Source organism: Kogia breviceps, chromosome 3 (assembly GCF_026419965.1).
Source record: "Kogia breviceps isolate mKogBre1 chromosome 3, mKogBre1 haplotype 1, whole genome shotgun sequence".
Classification (NCBI taxonomy): domain Eukaryota; kingdom Metazoa; phylum Chordata; class Mammalia; order Artiodactyla; family Physeteridae; genus Kogia; species Kogia breviceps.
In genome coordinates this window covers 27468330-27483825 of record NC_081312.1, presented here as the reverse complement: position 1 = coordinate 27483825, position 15496 = coordinate 27468330, and the positions used below count along the sequence as shown (strand labels likewise).

Here is a 15496-nt window from a genome sequence, read left to right as displayed (position 1 = left end):
GAAGAAGAAATCTTTGAGAAAGAGTCCCACCCATCATTTCAATCCATTTCTCTCTCTATTCAGAAAGGCCTTTGCTGGCCACTCAAATACTTTACACCAGTAATCACACCTTACCACCTACTGCTTGATTTTTCATTATAGTACTTATCACTACCTGACATTGTGTGTATTTTTAAATTGTATTTTCTCCACTAGAGCTCAAGGACCTTGTCTGCAATTCATTCCTATAACCCCAGCTATGTCTGGCATATACTAAGTATTAAATAAATATTTATTGAATGAATGGGAGAATCACAGAAACTCAGAATTCCTCTCATTAAAATATTCTTTATCTGGTCACTGCAATGACATAGGGCGGGGGAGTCAGATAAGCAATTCAATTTTCATTCACTAGACAGGAAAGAAGAGTACCAACATCTATGGCCCACCACAATGGGCCCTGAACAATTAAAGAAACCATCTCCATTAGCCCTTCTAACAATTCTATGAAGTCTATCATCCCCATCTTATATATGAGACCCAAAGAGAAAGGTTAAGTAATTCCCCTAAGACCATACACCCTTTAAATGGTGGAGCTGATAGGATCTGAACCCAAATCTGTCTGACTCCAGATCCAGGCTCAATAAGACTAAGATATTTAACTCAGTTGTACAACAATGCCTACGTAGTATATTAAACTGAAGACACAAAGATGAATAAGACAGCAAGGAGTTCACAAAGTAAGCCGTGTCAAACAGGATGTAATGGAAGCACACAAGAGGGGTGTACAGGCAAAGACTGGTCCAGGTTAAGAGAACACTGTGTTCAAACAACTGCAAGGTATTCAGAACAGCTAGAGCCAGGAGTAGGAGGAGAGAGGTGAAGAGGAAGGAAGAGGTAAAGATCAGAGATGAGGCTAGGACAGTGCCAATTCATATGTTCATTCATTCCTTAAGTTGAAGTCCTACTATGTACCAGGCACTGTATTAGACACAAGCATTTCAAGGATGATTGAGACATAGCCTCTGCTCAAGGAGCTTAAAGTCTACCTGAGGAGATGGGTAAACACAAAACTACAACACAGAGCGATACATGATAACACTGATGTATTCACTGGACATTAAGGTGCTCCTTGACAGGAAGATGATGAACAAGACAGGTCTATCAAGGCACTACACTCACAAAGATCCTTCTAAGAGAGACTGCCTCAATCAGAGCAATAACTAAATGCCAAGCCCAGCTGGCCAAGTTTTGCACTTCAGAAAGCTTCCAGTTCTCCAAACCTCAACCCAAACCACGGCTGCTTAAACCATGGGTGGATATATGACCAAAGAGAAGATAAGCAACAGGCTGTTCAGAGACTTAGATATAAAAAAGGAGCTGAACCAATGAGATCCTTGCACTCTGGAGTCACACCTTAGAAGCTGAAATGATGCACAGAGAGAATCCTTGAGGCAGAGTCTGGGCCACGAGTGGTCAAAATTTAAGACAAAGCAGAACTAAGTGGACAGAGGCTATGAAAAAGGTTGCAAACTGTGCTAAGGAGTGGGATCAAACCACGGATAGGTTCTGTGGTCTGCACAATATATTAAACTGTTAAAAATGACACCCAACTTAACGGTCTCTAAAATACCATTTCTCACAAAAAGGAACCACAACTTCTTGGAGGAATAGCTGCATCCAGGTCAGGGGTTTGACATACAAAAGATGAGCCTAGGGCACCTAGTTGTTCCACACAACAGGGCAGCTATCAAAGTCTAATAGGATTGTGTCAAAAGGATACAGGAGCCAAAGAGACAAGTGAGCATAGAGAACGAATACAACTGACTAAAACAATGACTCCAAAAATTGAAATAAACAACAATAAAAAATGATCTCAGTATAATACTTAAAACAACAACAACCTTCTTCAGACTACACTGGAAATGACAAGGGCAACTTCCTTACTCTGAAAACTGTCAATAAGAAGGAATAAACTCTGCACTTACCCCGACTTTCCTTCCTGAATTATAAATTTTAGGGTAACCAAATGGCCTCAAGTGATGAATTCTTTAATAATTCCAGCTAATAAATATGAAAGGAACAACAATTAGAAAATCATCATTTCACAACCTTAATGAAACAATTAGTTTACATAAGTCATCAATGGCTTCCTAAGTGAAAGATTAATTGGAAGTTTTACATTGGAGGCTTCGGGCTGTTACCACCTTGGTAGGCAGGATAATGTCCCCACCCCCCCAAGAGATGTCCATAGCCTAATTTCCAGAACCTATGAATATGTTATCCTACATGGCAAAAGGGGTTTTGCAGATGTGGATTAAATTAAGGGTCATTATAAGGACAAGAGGGAAGCAGTAGAGTCAGAGATGAGATGATGGAAGCTGAGGAGGGAGACAGGTTTGGGTGGGAGAAAGGAAGAGAGAGAAAGTTTTGGAGATACTATGCTGCTGGCTTTCAAGACGGAGGAAGGGGTCACCAGCCAAAGAATGCAGGTGGTCTCTAGAAGTTGGAAAAGGCAAGTAAATGGATTCCCCCCTAGAACTTTCAGAAGGAACACAGTCCTGCTGACACCTTGATTTTAGGACTTCTGACATCTAGAACTGTAAGATAACTGTGTGTTGTGAGCCATTTAGTTCATGGTAATTTGTTATAGCAGCAGATGGACACTAATACACCCAAATGAACCCACTGATCTATCTTCGCAGCATTGAGGAGCACAAAAAGTACTGTGTGCTCTGCCATGATGCCACATGAGGTACACAATACCACCCTTAAAGTAACCTCACCAAAAGATAAACCTGAATCTAGTTACATCTTTACAGCTGATTCCTTTTACAAGAAATATGGGGGAAAGAACTCGTTAAATGACACCTCAAGGAAGCAGAGACAAATCCAAAATGTAGGACACGATTTAAGGACCTCTGACTCCAACAATACAATTTCAAGCATATAAAAAAGGTGGGGGCAGGGAGGGAGTGGACTGCTATAGATTAAAGAGATTTGAGTGATACAACAAATTAATTTTAAATAGATATTTTTGAGACACGTGGAGAAAACTGAATATGAATTGGTTATTATTAGATAGCATTATGGAATTATTGTTAACTTTGCAAGGTATGATTATAGCCACATAAGATTGTGATTAAGTTCATAATTTTTAAAAGATTCATCCTGAAGTATGAAGGACTAAAATACCATGATATCTAGGATTTACTTTAAAACAGTTCAGCATAAAATGAGAAGGGAGAAACAGTTAAGATGAAACAAGTGTGACAAGATCCTGATAACTGTTGAATCTGGGTAATGTGTACACAGTGGACTGACTGCACTCTTCTCCATAAAACTGAAAATAAACAAATGCCGAAACTGATTTGAATTAGTCGGTGACATTTTAAAATCAGGAGCTTTCACATGAAAATCTGGATTTCTGACTTCATTTGAAAAATCAGATGTGGCAACAGGCCCACATCAAGAGATGAGTACTGGCTACTCCAAACTGACAGTTTCCACTACTCCCAATTATCTCCCATTTAACATCACTGCTGTTTTTCTTATAGCTGGCCCAATTCATTCATTTACATTACCTATTTGGCATTTAGGTTAAGGACCCCAGGAGTAGTCCAATTAAACTGGCTAGTGGCAAGAGAACAGAGCAGACATGGGGAGAGCAACTGTGTGATGGTAAAATGCTAGTGTGTAGATGCACAGACTCCTGCTGTCGAGGTCCCTTCAGCAGCCTTGGATACAGATGTAAATCCTATAAGACTATGCTACACTATATGCTTCCTGTATTCAGTACTTACTAGAAGCAAGGCAGTATGCTTGACATTCTGAAAAATACGAACATGAAAATAATTCCTGCCCTCAGGATACTAACAGTCTAATGAGGAAGACAAGATATAAATATAAGTAATTACAATATAAGATGAAAATAAGTGAGTTTAGGGTACTGTTCAGGGTGGTTCACATGTAGAATGCAAAGTGGGGAGTGACAAAGCATATAAAGCTTCAGGAACAGGTCATGAAGAACGCTACAGAGTATGCTGGGAAATTTACATTTTACCAGATGAAGAATAGTGAGCCACGGGAGGGTTTTAAAACGTAAGTACAAATCAGAGGGGGCAACACTAAAGATGAAAGTGAACTCTCATTGCTCAAATTCTCTGATTCTATGCACTACACATCTTTTGAAGAGCCAGAAGCACGACCCCCAAAATGTTGTATCTAAGCATATAAAATTATGCCATCATCTCTTTCTTGGCCAAAGGTGTTTGGTACCTGAAGAGAGTAACAGAAGGCTGGCTCATTGTGCAACAGCACTGAAAATAGTTTATATCTCTCAAATAAAGTTTATATAAACTGCATCTGTTACCACTACTGGGTTCCAATACCTTAAAAATAAATTATGATCTTATTATACCTGAAGCTCTATTAAAATGTGAAAATGTTTCTTCCTGTTTAGTTCAAGACCCATTCTGTTAAAAACAAAAACTACGAGCTTATAGTGAATGAATAAAATTACCTAAAATACAATCGAATCTTGACAGATATCAAAGTATATTAACGTTTCAAAGATCAGGCCCGGTCATCCTAAATGTAATATGGAACCAAACGGCACTATAGCAGTAGTCGTCACCATCCAAGAATAGCGCTGAAATTTACTGAGAACTTGGCCAAGTCCAGATTCTGGGGTACCAGAAAGGAAAGGACTAGACACTGAAACCGTTTTGTGACCAATAATCGACTTTAATCAATCACAAGTATTACAAATAAAAAACAAGAGAATAAGATTGCAGCACTTTTCTGTCACCTTACTTAACTCCCAAACTAAGAATCAATTCCAGCTCTGACCACCAGTATGTTCTACTACCTCTCTGAGCCTCAGTTTCCTCATGTGTAAAATGAGGCTAACAGTACCTACTTCGTAGGGTAGCGTACGAACTAAAGGGTAATACGTGTACAGTAGCCCAGGACCTGACACACAGCTGATGCTCTAGAAATAACAGCTTTTTGTTATTCACAGTAAGCTTCAGTGCTTCCGTCGTTTTCCTGCAGGTATCCATGTGTCTTAAGACGCCGGTCCCTACGCATAATCAGCATCCAAAGACTTCTTTGGAGACCCAGTTACAGTTCAAGGTACGTAAGACCAAAACAGGTATAGAACCGCGACAAGGACCTAAAGTCAAGGCCGTCGCTGCTCAGCTGTCACCACATCCGCCGAGGCCGGGCGGCCCTTCAATGGGTTCCCAGCTTTGGCGCCCAACCCCGCCCCGCGACAGCCAAAGAGCAGGGAGAGGGGGCGGTCTCGACGGCTCGCCCTTCGCGCTCCGGGAGGCGAGACTGCCCTCCAGGCCTCCGCCCGCCGAACTCTCGGGTCCTCAGCTACCTCGCCGACTCCTTCAGTCTTCTCTCCCCGCCCCACCCAGTACCTCACCTTAAGATGGGTGCGAAGGCCGCCGGCGCCCCCAGACTGGTCGGTGATCTCGTACGCGCCCGTCACCAGCAGGTCCTTGTGGATCTCTTCGCGGAGGCACTTGCGGGAGTTAACAGGCAGATGGAAGGAGATGGCGAGGACCGAGGTGGGGCCAAGCAGGAGTAAAAGCAGCAACGCTAACGGGCAAGGGCCACGCTGGGCCTGTGGGCCACAGAAACCAGACATCATGCCGGAGACTGTTCACCACCTTGGGCCTCTATCGCGCCGGAACCGGGAGGGATCACGTAGCTCACCTCTGACCTTCCAATGCCGCCGGCGCCATTTTGGAGGCTGGCAAATAGATGAAAAATGTATAGAGAATCTTTTTAAAGGGAAGAAGGCATATGATACCACGTAATGCCTTCAAATTAAAGTGGTTAAATGAGGTTTTCTAGAAGCTTCCGGAAAAAGTTTCATTTTTGTTAAGCTCTGTGACCGCTCAGTCGACCATAGCAAGTAAGGGAAGCCCAGGAAGCAATTCTCCTTGAACACCCGGAAGTAGCGCCCGCGAGTTGTAAGGTCGGTGATACCATAGCAACCAAGCCCCAATAGGAAACAGCCACAAAGCCCATCGCTGGGCCCTCCCACCAACCTCTCAGGCGCATCGGACGTGGGGCAGAGGCAAAGGGTTCGCTGTCCCAGCGCCTTGGTGACAATTGGGACGTTGAGCACTTGAGAGGAAGACTTCGAGAGGCTGAGAAAAGATTCTAATTTGGCTATTAGGCGAGAGGGGGCCAGAACCTCAGAGAAGGGGTAGAGGTCACCTGGTGAATGTGAGCTGGAGGTGTCCAGTTCATGCTCCTGAGCCGGGTATTGAGCTGGAATAACTGATTTCTTTCTTTCTTTCTTTTTTTAAAATAAATACATTTATTTATTTATTTATTTTTGGCTGTGTTGGGTCTTCGTTTCTGTGCGAGGACTTTCTCTATTTGCGTTGAGCGGGGCGCGCGGGCCTCTCACTATCGCGGCCTCTCTTGTTGCGGAGCACAGGCTCCAGACGCACAGGCTCAGTAGTTGTGGCTCACCGGCCCAGTTGCTCCGCGGCATGTGGGATCTTCCCAGACCAGGGCTCGAACCCATGTCCCCTGCATTGGTAGGTAGGTTCTCAACCACTGCGCCAGCAGGGAAGCGAAGCCCCTGGAATAACTGATTTCTGAATGTGCATCTTAGTTAGCAAACATTGAGCACCTACTCTGCTAGATACTATTCAAGCTAAATTTGGATTCTGTATTTAAATTGAATAAAACCTTGTTTTAGCCCACTGTGGGAGATGAACCTAATGCAGTTTACCAGATAAGCGTTATACAGGGAAAGCAAGTATTGGTGTGTTTTAAATGTTTAAGTTACTTTAGGGACCAAATTGGCTAGTCTGTAGTAAGAAAATTTACATGGTAATCATTCATGCTTTCATTTAACACATATTTACTGACTACCTACTGTGTGCCAGACACTAGCATGCATGCATACTGACATGTTTATTGATTTAACGAACCATTATGGGGATGCTATCAAATATTCAGGGCTGAAGAAAATAGGAAGATAAAAAAGGAGTACTCCACAGCCTATGTTTAGAATTATCTACCTCGATTCATGTTTATTGAGCATCTACAGAAATACCCAGAAGATGGACTGTCTGCTCTTAGTAAATTAAATAATTGTTCTGTATTTATAACTTCTTTCAGTCTTCCTGGAACTGAAGTCCCATAAACAAAACAAGAACAAACATAAAGGAGCTGTAAAGCATTTTAAAATTTAACAAATGTCATATAATAATTACTTTATGAGGTGTCTACCTAGGAACATTTAGTTTGATTATTTTATCCCTAATCTAAGATATGGTTGCTCATCTACTGACTACATCCTGATAATCTGCACTGGCCGTTTCCCTGCCAGTGCAGGGAATCAGAACCAAGCTGTAATCTAATTCATTGTTTACTCTCAGTCTTGAGGCTCTGCTGACCATCAGCAAGAGAGCTTCAACCCAGGGCTTCCCTGGTAGCGCAGTGGTTGAGAGTCCGCCTGCCGATGCAGGAGACGCGGGTTCGTGCCCCAGTCCGGGGAGATCCCACATGCCGCGGAGCCTCTAGGCCCGTGAGCCATGGCCGCTGAGCCTGCGCGTCCGGAGCCTGTGCTCCGCAACGGGAGACGCCACAACAGTGAGAGGCCCAAGTACCGCAAAAAAAAAAAAAAAAAAAAGAGAGAGAGAGATCTGCAACCCATAAAATACCTGTGTGTGTGTGTTTTCTTTAAATTTCTTACATTTAAATAATAGCTTATATGTTTTAAAATATTTTCACTAATATTAATGATCTCATTTGGCATTTTCAAAACCCATAGGACATAGGCTGGGGAAATCTGTTGATTTTACAGATGAGGAAACTGAGGTTCTGAGAGGCCAGGGAACTTTTGTACCCAAAGCACCATAGTTTAAAAGTGACAAAGTCAGTCTGAGGGCCTGAACCATGTTCACAAAGGTGCTATTACATTATTATTTTACACGTGAAGAAACTGAGTCTTAGGGAAATTGAGTTACTTTCGTCAGTCACAGCTAATTTCTTAGCTCCTAACAGAAGGTCTAACAGCAAATTTCTTCCATTATTCCTTAGCTGTTTTCAAACAAATTTATGTAATTCATAATGTATCCAAAATGTAGGTACTAATTCAGTTTCACCAATAATGAGCATATTTTTTTAAATAAATTTTTTTTTAATTTTTTTTTATTTTTGGCTGCGCACACATTGCTGTGTGCGGGCTTTCTCGAGTTGCGGCGAGTGGAGTCTACTCTTCTTTGCTGTGCACGGGCTTCTCATTGCAGTGGCTTCTGTTTGTTATGGAGCAAGGGCTCTAGGCACACGCGCTTCAGTAGTTGCAGCACATGGGCTCAGTAGTTGTGGCTCATGGGCTCTAGAGTGCAGGTTCAGTAGTTGTGGCACACGGGCTTAGTTGCTCCACAGCATGTGGGATCTTCCCGGACTAGGGCTCGAACCTGTGTCCCCTGCATTGGCAGGCAGATTCTTAACCACTGCGTCACCAGGGAAGTCCTCATATCTTTTTTTTTTTAATTGAAAAATGTTATCTTGTTTCCGCATAAGGACAGAGGAAAAACAAAATCTACCCTCTGTGCTGTGTAACTAGAGGGCAGAGTAGATATTCCTAGGGAACTAGAATTTTTGAACTCTGCATCAGCGTTAAACAAGGCACCATTTTACATCTGTTTGGGAAAAAGGCCTCATTCTGAATTGGAGAGCAAATGGAAAGTGTCCCACAACTAGAGAAACTTTTTTCCTGGCCTAACAGTCCTCTGCCATCTCATCATCCTGAAACTTCCCCAGCCAGTCTCACCTAAGATTCCTGAACCCCCACCCCCATCCCCTCAGACTCTGGAGGTGAAGAGATGTCACTAGGACACACCCTCCACCCAGTCTATCCTTAAGCCACAAGTTTCGCAAAATTTTGTTTGTATGAGAGGGAGTTTGTTTAAAACACACCTCACTCCAGACAGTGAATCAGAAGCTCTTATTTAAAATCTGCATTTGTAATAATCTTGCTGGGCAATTCTGTGATTGGAAGTCCCTGGAAGAGCTATGGCCCTTTGATGCCTCCTTTAACCAGCCTAATTCTCTGGTGTGGCTTGAGGATCCCCAGCTCCAACGCAAAAGCTGTCAAGGATTCCTAACTCCAGTGCCCCCTCCCATTCATTTGTACAGTCCCACTCACAGGGTGTATTTAAATAGCTAAAACAAGATGCGTTCCGTGAAGAGACAAAAGACCCTTTTGGAAAACAATTTGTCATGTGTCATACTCTTTGACCCAGAGAGTGATTCCAAGGACCTTTTCTATGGGTCCTCCAAGTTCTAGAGTTCCCCCAGGAGCTGGTCCTGGAACCTCTGCACTGCACTCTGTGTGATCTCATCCAGTCCATGACTTTAAATGCATCCATAGACCGATAACTCCCAAATGTGAATATCCAGCCCTGACCTCTCCCCTAAACTCCAGAGTCTATATCAGGCTCCCTACTTGACATCTCCACTTGAATGACTAATAGGTAACTCATACGTAACTCTTGATATCCCCTCTCCCCCATTCCCAAATCTGCTGCTTCCCCATCTTAGTAAATGACACCACTTTCTACTTCTTCACTGAGGCCATACTTGTTTCCTCTTTCTCTTAACCCTACCCCACACAGAGCCAGTTCAACAGCAAGTCCTACCAGTTCTGTGTCCTAAATATATGCTGATCAGTTTCTACTTTCTCTCTAAGCTAGTGGTCGCATACTACTGCCCAGCTGGTCAGGCCTAATCCAGCAGGCAACCTGTTTTTGTATCACCCAAGAGTCAAGAGTGGTTTCTACATTTGTAGAGGGTTGTTAAAAAGGAAGGAGGAGGAGGATCAGGAGAGTGAGGAGGAGAAACAGAATGTGTGCAAGAGAGCTTAACATACTTACTATCTGACCCTTTACAGAAACGTTTCTTCTCTCACCTAGATAAGACAACGGCCTCCCTACTGTTGTCTCTGCTTCCATTCTTGCACCACTATAATCATGTTCCTTAAAACACCTCAAGTGATTTTCTTTAAAAAATATAAATCAGGCCAATCAGAATAAAGCTCAAATACCTTTCCACAGCCCCAAAGCCACTGCAGTCGGGCTCCTGCCTACCTCTCTAATCTCATTTTACCCAGTGATCACTTCTTCCTACCACCCACCCATTCACTCTCCTACAGTCACCTGGCCTTCCAAACAACGTAAGCTCCTACCTGCATCGGACCTTTGCACTTAATGCCTACCTGGAACTCTCTTCTCCACATCTTGTCCTATGGACTCTGGGCTCTGCAAGCTGCTCCTGCTGTTCAGGTCCCAATTCCAATGTCACCTTCCACCTTACATAAGTAACCCTGTCCCCAGGTTACTTTCTATCACATGATCTAGTGTTATTATCTATATAGCACTTGCGACTATTTGAGAGTATCTTGCCCTTCCTTTCTTTTTCCCTTTCTTTCTTTCTTTCATTCCTTCTTTCTTCCTTTCTTTCTTTCTCTTTTGTTTATTATCACCCAACCCAAATGGAACTTAAGCTCTGAGAGAGCAAGGTCTTTGCTTTGTTCCCTGAGGCCAGGCACAATGTCCCGTACACACTGGGTGGTCAACAAATATATGCCGAATGAAATACTGCAACATAATATAAAGCACTTAGCACACTGACATAGAGCAGTTGCTCCATAAATGCTAGTTCCTCTATCTAGTATTTTAATTGTCATTTTTTTCATCTGGAGAAGCTGAGGTCCAAAGTTGTTTAGTGACTTGCTTCAAGCCGTATGATGAGTCAGTGTTAGAGCTGAGAATAGAAATGAGAGCTCCTAACTGCAGACCGGTTTTCAGACATAATTACATTTGATAAAACATGATCTTTATTATTTAGTTCCCACTCTACTAAGAAGTTTTAGATTCTTCTGGGTTCTCTTTTTCTACCCTCACTTGTATTCAAAATACAACTTTTGTGGGGTTTAAGTAAATTTAAGTCTTTCAGAAAATCCATAAAGATGTTAATAGTTAATGCAAAACCTGTAGCATCAATTAGCATCTCCCCTCAGTTCACTTTGCTTGAAAACACAAGATTTAGCTTCCTCTCCAGTTTCCCATGATGCTGAATTTTTATCTTCCTAGTAGGAAGCATGACGTCCTCACCAACCCTCTATCACAATTAATGCCCTTCAACAGTGTTGTCTCTAGAACATTGTTGAGTTAAACTATCAGGACCCAGCCTTTAAGTTACAGCCTGTAAATCCTTATTGCCAGGATCAAAGTTCTTCTAGTGATATATATGAGCTGAGAACACTAAGTCTGGATTTAATTACTGGGAAGAATTTTAGAAATGATGTAAGCAAAAGATAAAAAAATATGTCTCCAAAGAAGAAGTTTCAGAAAACATAAGAACCATGACATGAACTGTCACCACTACCCACATGTCTTGAGAGCAAACCAAAGCTGAAAAGAACAGGAATAGAAGGGAGGTGTCGCCTCTGCGCCATCAGCACTGTTTGCTTATGGAGAACACCAGCCCCAGAGCCCAGGGCAGAGAGATGAAGTCCTGGAGGCCAGGAAGGCAGAATCCCAAGACAGGAATGAGATGAAAAGAAATCCACTGGACCAGTTGGAATGGAAGAACTTAGGGACAAAAAAAGAAGAGCTGTGAAGATGAGACTCTAGTGGGGGAAGGAGGTAGGGAGGTAAGATGGGAACTGCAGGGACCCCATGTTTACCTTATGTGTGTAGCCACTTATGCTTCTGAGAAGAAATAAAAGTATTGAGAAGGAAAGAAAGAAATGGGGAAATTGCTCAGTGCTCTGTGGAAGTAGCCCCAGAGTCGAGGCGCTCCAAAGGAGGATTAATAGAGAGCCAAATGGCATCTACCCCCAAACCCCCGGAAACAGCCATGCCTGAAGCCTGTACACATGCAGATCCTAAGAGTACTTGGGACTACTTCAAAACTGTTTTGAGACCTTAAAGCTTGGTGACCTACAGCAGAGGATTACACCGTTTTTAGCCTTCACTCATGGTTCTAAGGAAGTTCTGTTTTCTCTCCAACGCATTTTCCTTGATACGCTACTAAGTGGTCAGCATCTGGTGTCTACCATCACCAGCTGTCTCTGAAATCCACCAAAACTCATTCTCCCTCCACAAAAGCTCCATCTTGTGAGTGATACAGACCATATAGATGGGAAAAGACCACCAGCTGTGGGCATCTTGATAATGCCCACATGCCTTTCCCTTTATTATTTACTTGAATCATCTTTGCACACTGAAATCACCTGGCAGCTTTTAAAAGACTGCCAGTGCCTGGGACCCACCTAGAACCCAATGCAGACCACTGAAAACAGAATATCTGGGTCTTGTCCAGGGCAATAGCATATTTCAGTGGTTCCCTAACTTTGCCACACACTGGAACCATCTGGGGATCTTCAATAAATACTGATGCCTGACTACTTCCACTACACGCTCCAGACTTTCTGATGTAAATGGTATGGGTGCAACCTGGGCATTTGGATTTTTTAAAACTTCCCTGTGATCCAACATGCATCCGGAGTTGAAAACTAATGCTCCACCTAACCCGTGACCATTCCTATTTCAATAGCTAACCTTTCCACGCCTTCCAAGCAGCATGCACTCAATAAATATTTCTCAGTCTGATTTACATCCCTGTTTCTCCTGCTCGAGCACTGCTGCCCTTTCTCCTGGAACACGACACGAAATTAGACCTCTCGTAAGGAGAGTATCTGGAACACCAGCTTGGGGACAAGGTTCATTCCTGGGCCAGCCACGCTCTGCCAGCTCAAGTGTTAGTAAAGAGGGAGGAATGGGAAGCCAGGGCTTCAGATGAGGAGGAAGCTCTCTCCGCAGGCACATGAGGGAGGCTCTTTTTTTTTTCTTTCTTGCAGAAAATCATTGTGGCACGTGGGCAAAGGAAGTATTAATAACCTTTCTAAAGAGGTACTTCTTCAAGATTTGGTGTTTCACAGACCACAGCCAGTGCTGTCAGTTCTACAGATGGCCAACTTCTGCATTTCAGATAGTGGCTTCCAAAGATAGCTCAACTTGCATCCCTAAAGCAGAAGACCCAGCTGTGTGGAAGGGAACCATCAGAGTCTCTAAGCCAGAGGTCAAAAGCCACTACCCACATGTTGGTCAGGGGCAAAGAGACTGACCACCAAGCAAAATCACTAGAGCGAGTCGACTCTTTTGGAGTGAAATTAAAGTAACAACACTCCAGCATTACGATAACCAGGGCTTCCTGGCAAGCCCACGCTGAGAGCCATGAACTGGGCTTCCCACAGGAGGTGTGTGCTGTAGACAGGGGTCCTGGCTCTGCCCTGCCACCCACTCACTGGGTGACCTGGGGCTAGAAATTACGCCATGTAGGTGTTGACTTCACCCTTTGTAAAATGTGAAGCCAGAGACTGAGAACAGAGCCTTTCTTTGACTTCTTATAAGCATGCATCCAAAACATAGTGGAGAAATCGCAGGCTCTCAAAGTTGAGGCCACCACTTCACTCACTGCACTATGTGTTCCCCTCCCACCTCTAGACCACCTGCATCAGAATCACCTATGGAGCTGATTAAAAATACAAATTTCTATCCTCCCTTGACCCAGGCCTACCACTCTCACAGCTGCCAGAGTCAGGTTTTCTGGGCATGGCGCCCCGGTGTGTGCATTTTAGATCACCTCCCTGGGAGATTCTGGCGCAGCAGAGGTTTGAGAAGCCCCATGCCATTCTGTGTACTCCATGACCAGTTGTCTGCTGTATCTCTAGATGTCTTACATTTATTTAAGCAGATGAGAGGCAGGACGTAAGTGTGTGGTCCTGGAATCAGAATTCCCGAGTTCTGTTACCCACTAACTGTGTGATTTCAGTCTAGTTACCCCAACTCTCTGTGCTTCTGCTTCCTCATGTAAATGAGGAAAATTATAGTGTCTATCTCCTAAGCCTGTGATGAGCATTAAATGAAATAAAATATTTACAGCATTGAGAATAGTTTCTGGCACATAGTATGCACTCAGTAAATTTAAGTTGTCGTGAAACAGAACAGGCTGGCAGTGGCTTATTTTTTCACTGTAGTTCTAGATCCCTCCGTCCCAGGAACATACCTCACCATCACCAACTACTGCTAACATTGATTGAATCTTCTTCTTTTCTGGGCACAGTGCTAAGCTCAGCACATATTTTATCTCATTTTTCCCCTCTCAACAATGGTATAAGGCAGATGGTACTATTATCTCCCATTTTATGTATAAGGAAACTGAGGGTCAGGTGGGTTAGGTAACTTGCCCGAAGTCCCGCAGTCAGTGAACGGTGAGGCCAGGATGTGCAGCATCTGCTTGGGTCCCCACTCCCTGTGCTCCCCTGCACCTCTACTTCCGTGGTCCCCCCGAAGGCACGCCCTGTGCCCTCATCAGGCCCAGCCGTCTCTCGGAACCAGCTCCCCATATCAAGCTCCGCCTTTTCTGATCCCTCCAGACCATGGTTTTCCACGCTTTGCCTCCTTGGTCTGGGGTCCTCCAGGAAAATGTCTTCTCCTCAGAGGTGTTGGATCAAACCATATTTCTCCTGCATCTTCCTGGGGAGTAGCTTCAAAGCATATATCTGCCCCCAGGGGCTCCCAAACCCAAATCCCTTGACTCACACACAGCTACTCCCTCAACCCACAGGTGGCCCTGTTGCCCACTGAGAGCATGCCTCCCTTTTCCCTCCCTGTCTCTGTAGCCCCTTTAGGTGGTAGAAGCCTGTAGGCCTGGACGCCAGGGAAGCAAAGCCAGTCAACCTTCGGGATGCTGCTCCCATCCCCCACTAAATCCTAGGTCTCTGGCCTCCCCGCCAGTACTCCCTTCAGCCGCTGTCCGGGAGGTGCCTCTCACCAGGCTCCACTCTGCTGCCCACCCACCCACTTCTTGTCCCTGGCCCAGGGCCTGGGGTTCCATCAGGCACACAGGCCTTATCACTACACAAACACTTCCTCTTTCCCCCAATACTGTTTCTCACACAATAGGTAATCAGGGTAAACTTCCTCTGACAATTTACTGAGCAAACGCTCACTATGCCCCTGCTCTACGCTAAGGCTTGTGGGGAACCCCAGCCTGGTCTCCACCTTGAAGAACCTTGAATCTGGTCAGGAGGAAGCACACACAGGAGCATCAGGTGCCCTGATGCTTTGTGGCCCAGCACACCCGGATTCTGATCCCTTTTCTGCTCTTTACTAGCTGTCCTTACGTACCTTGGAGCAAGTTACTTACCCTTTGTGATCCTCAGTTTTCTTAGCTGTGAAATGGGAATAATGCTGCCTAGGTTGGCTGCGGGAATTAACTAAGACAAGATTCGTAAAAGGCCTGGCAAAGCCCCTGAGATAATGACGTTAGCTCCTGAGTTCCTGGGGGAGGTGGCGAGGCTCTGCCAGGAGCTGGAGGAGGCTTCCTTCAGGTGGGAGAGGATCGTGGTTATAGGAATGGCTTCCTCCAGGGACTGAGTTCTGCGTTGAAAGCAAAATAGCATAAA

At 44.2% G+C, this 15496-nt stretch overlaps 1 protein-coding gene across 2 annotated transcripts in view; it reads right to left on the bottom strand.

Annotated features, from left to right (window-relative positions):
- TMED10 (transmembrane p24 trafficking protein 10) overlaps window positions 1-15496 on the bottom strand; it is a 61911-nt gene that overhangs the window by 38974 nt on the left and 7441 nt on the right. Inside the window, exon 2 of one of the 2 annotated variants that reach the window (XM_067028064.1) lies at window positions 5414-5743. In XM_067028064.1, coding sequence (XP_066884165.1) covers window positions 5414-5641 — 228 coding nt within the window. In that variant the 5' untranslated portion in view covers window positions 5642-5743. Of the gene's footprint in view, window positions 1-5413; window positions 5955-15496 lie in introns of those variants that run through there. The other variant, XM_059055913.2, reaches the window with a different exon arrangement.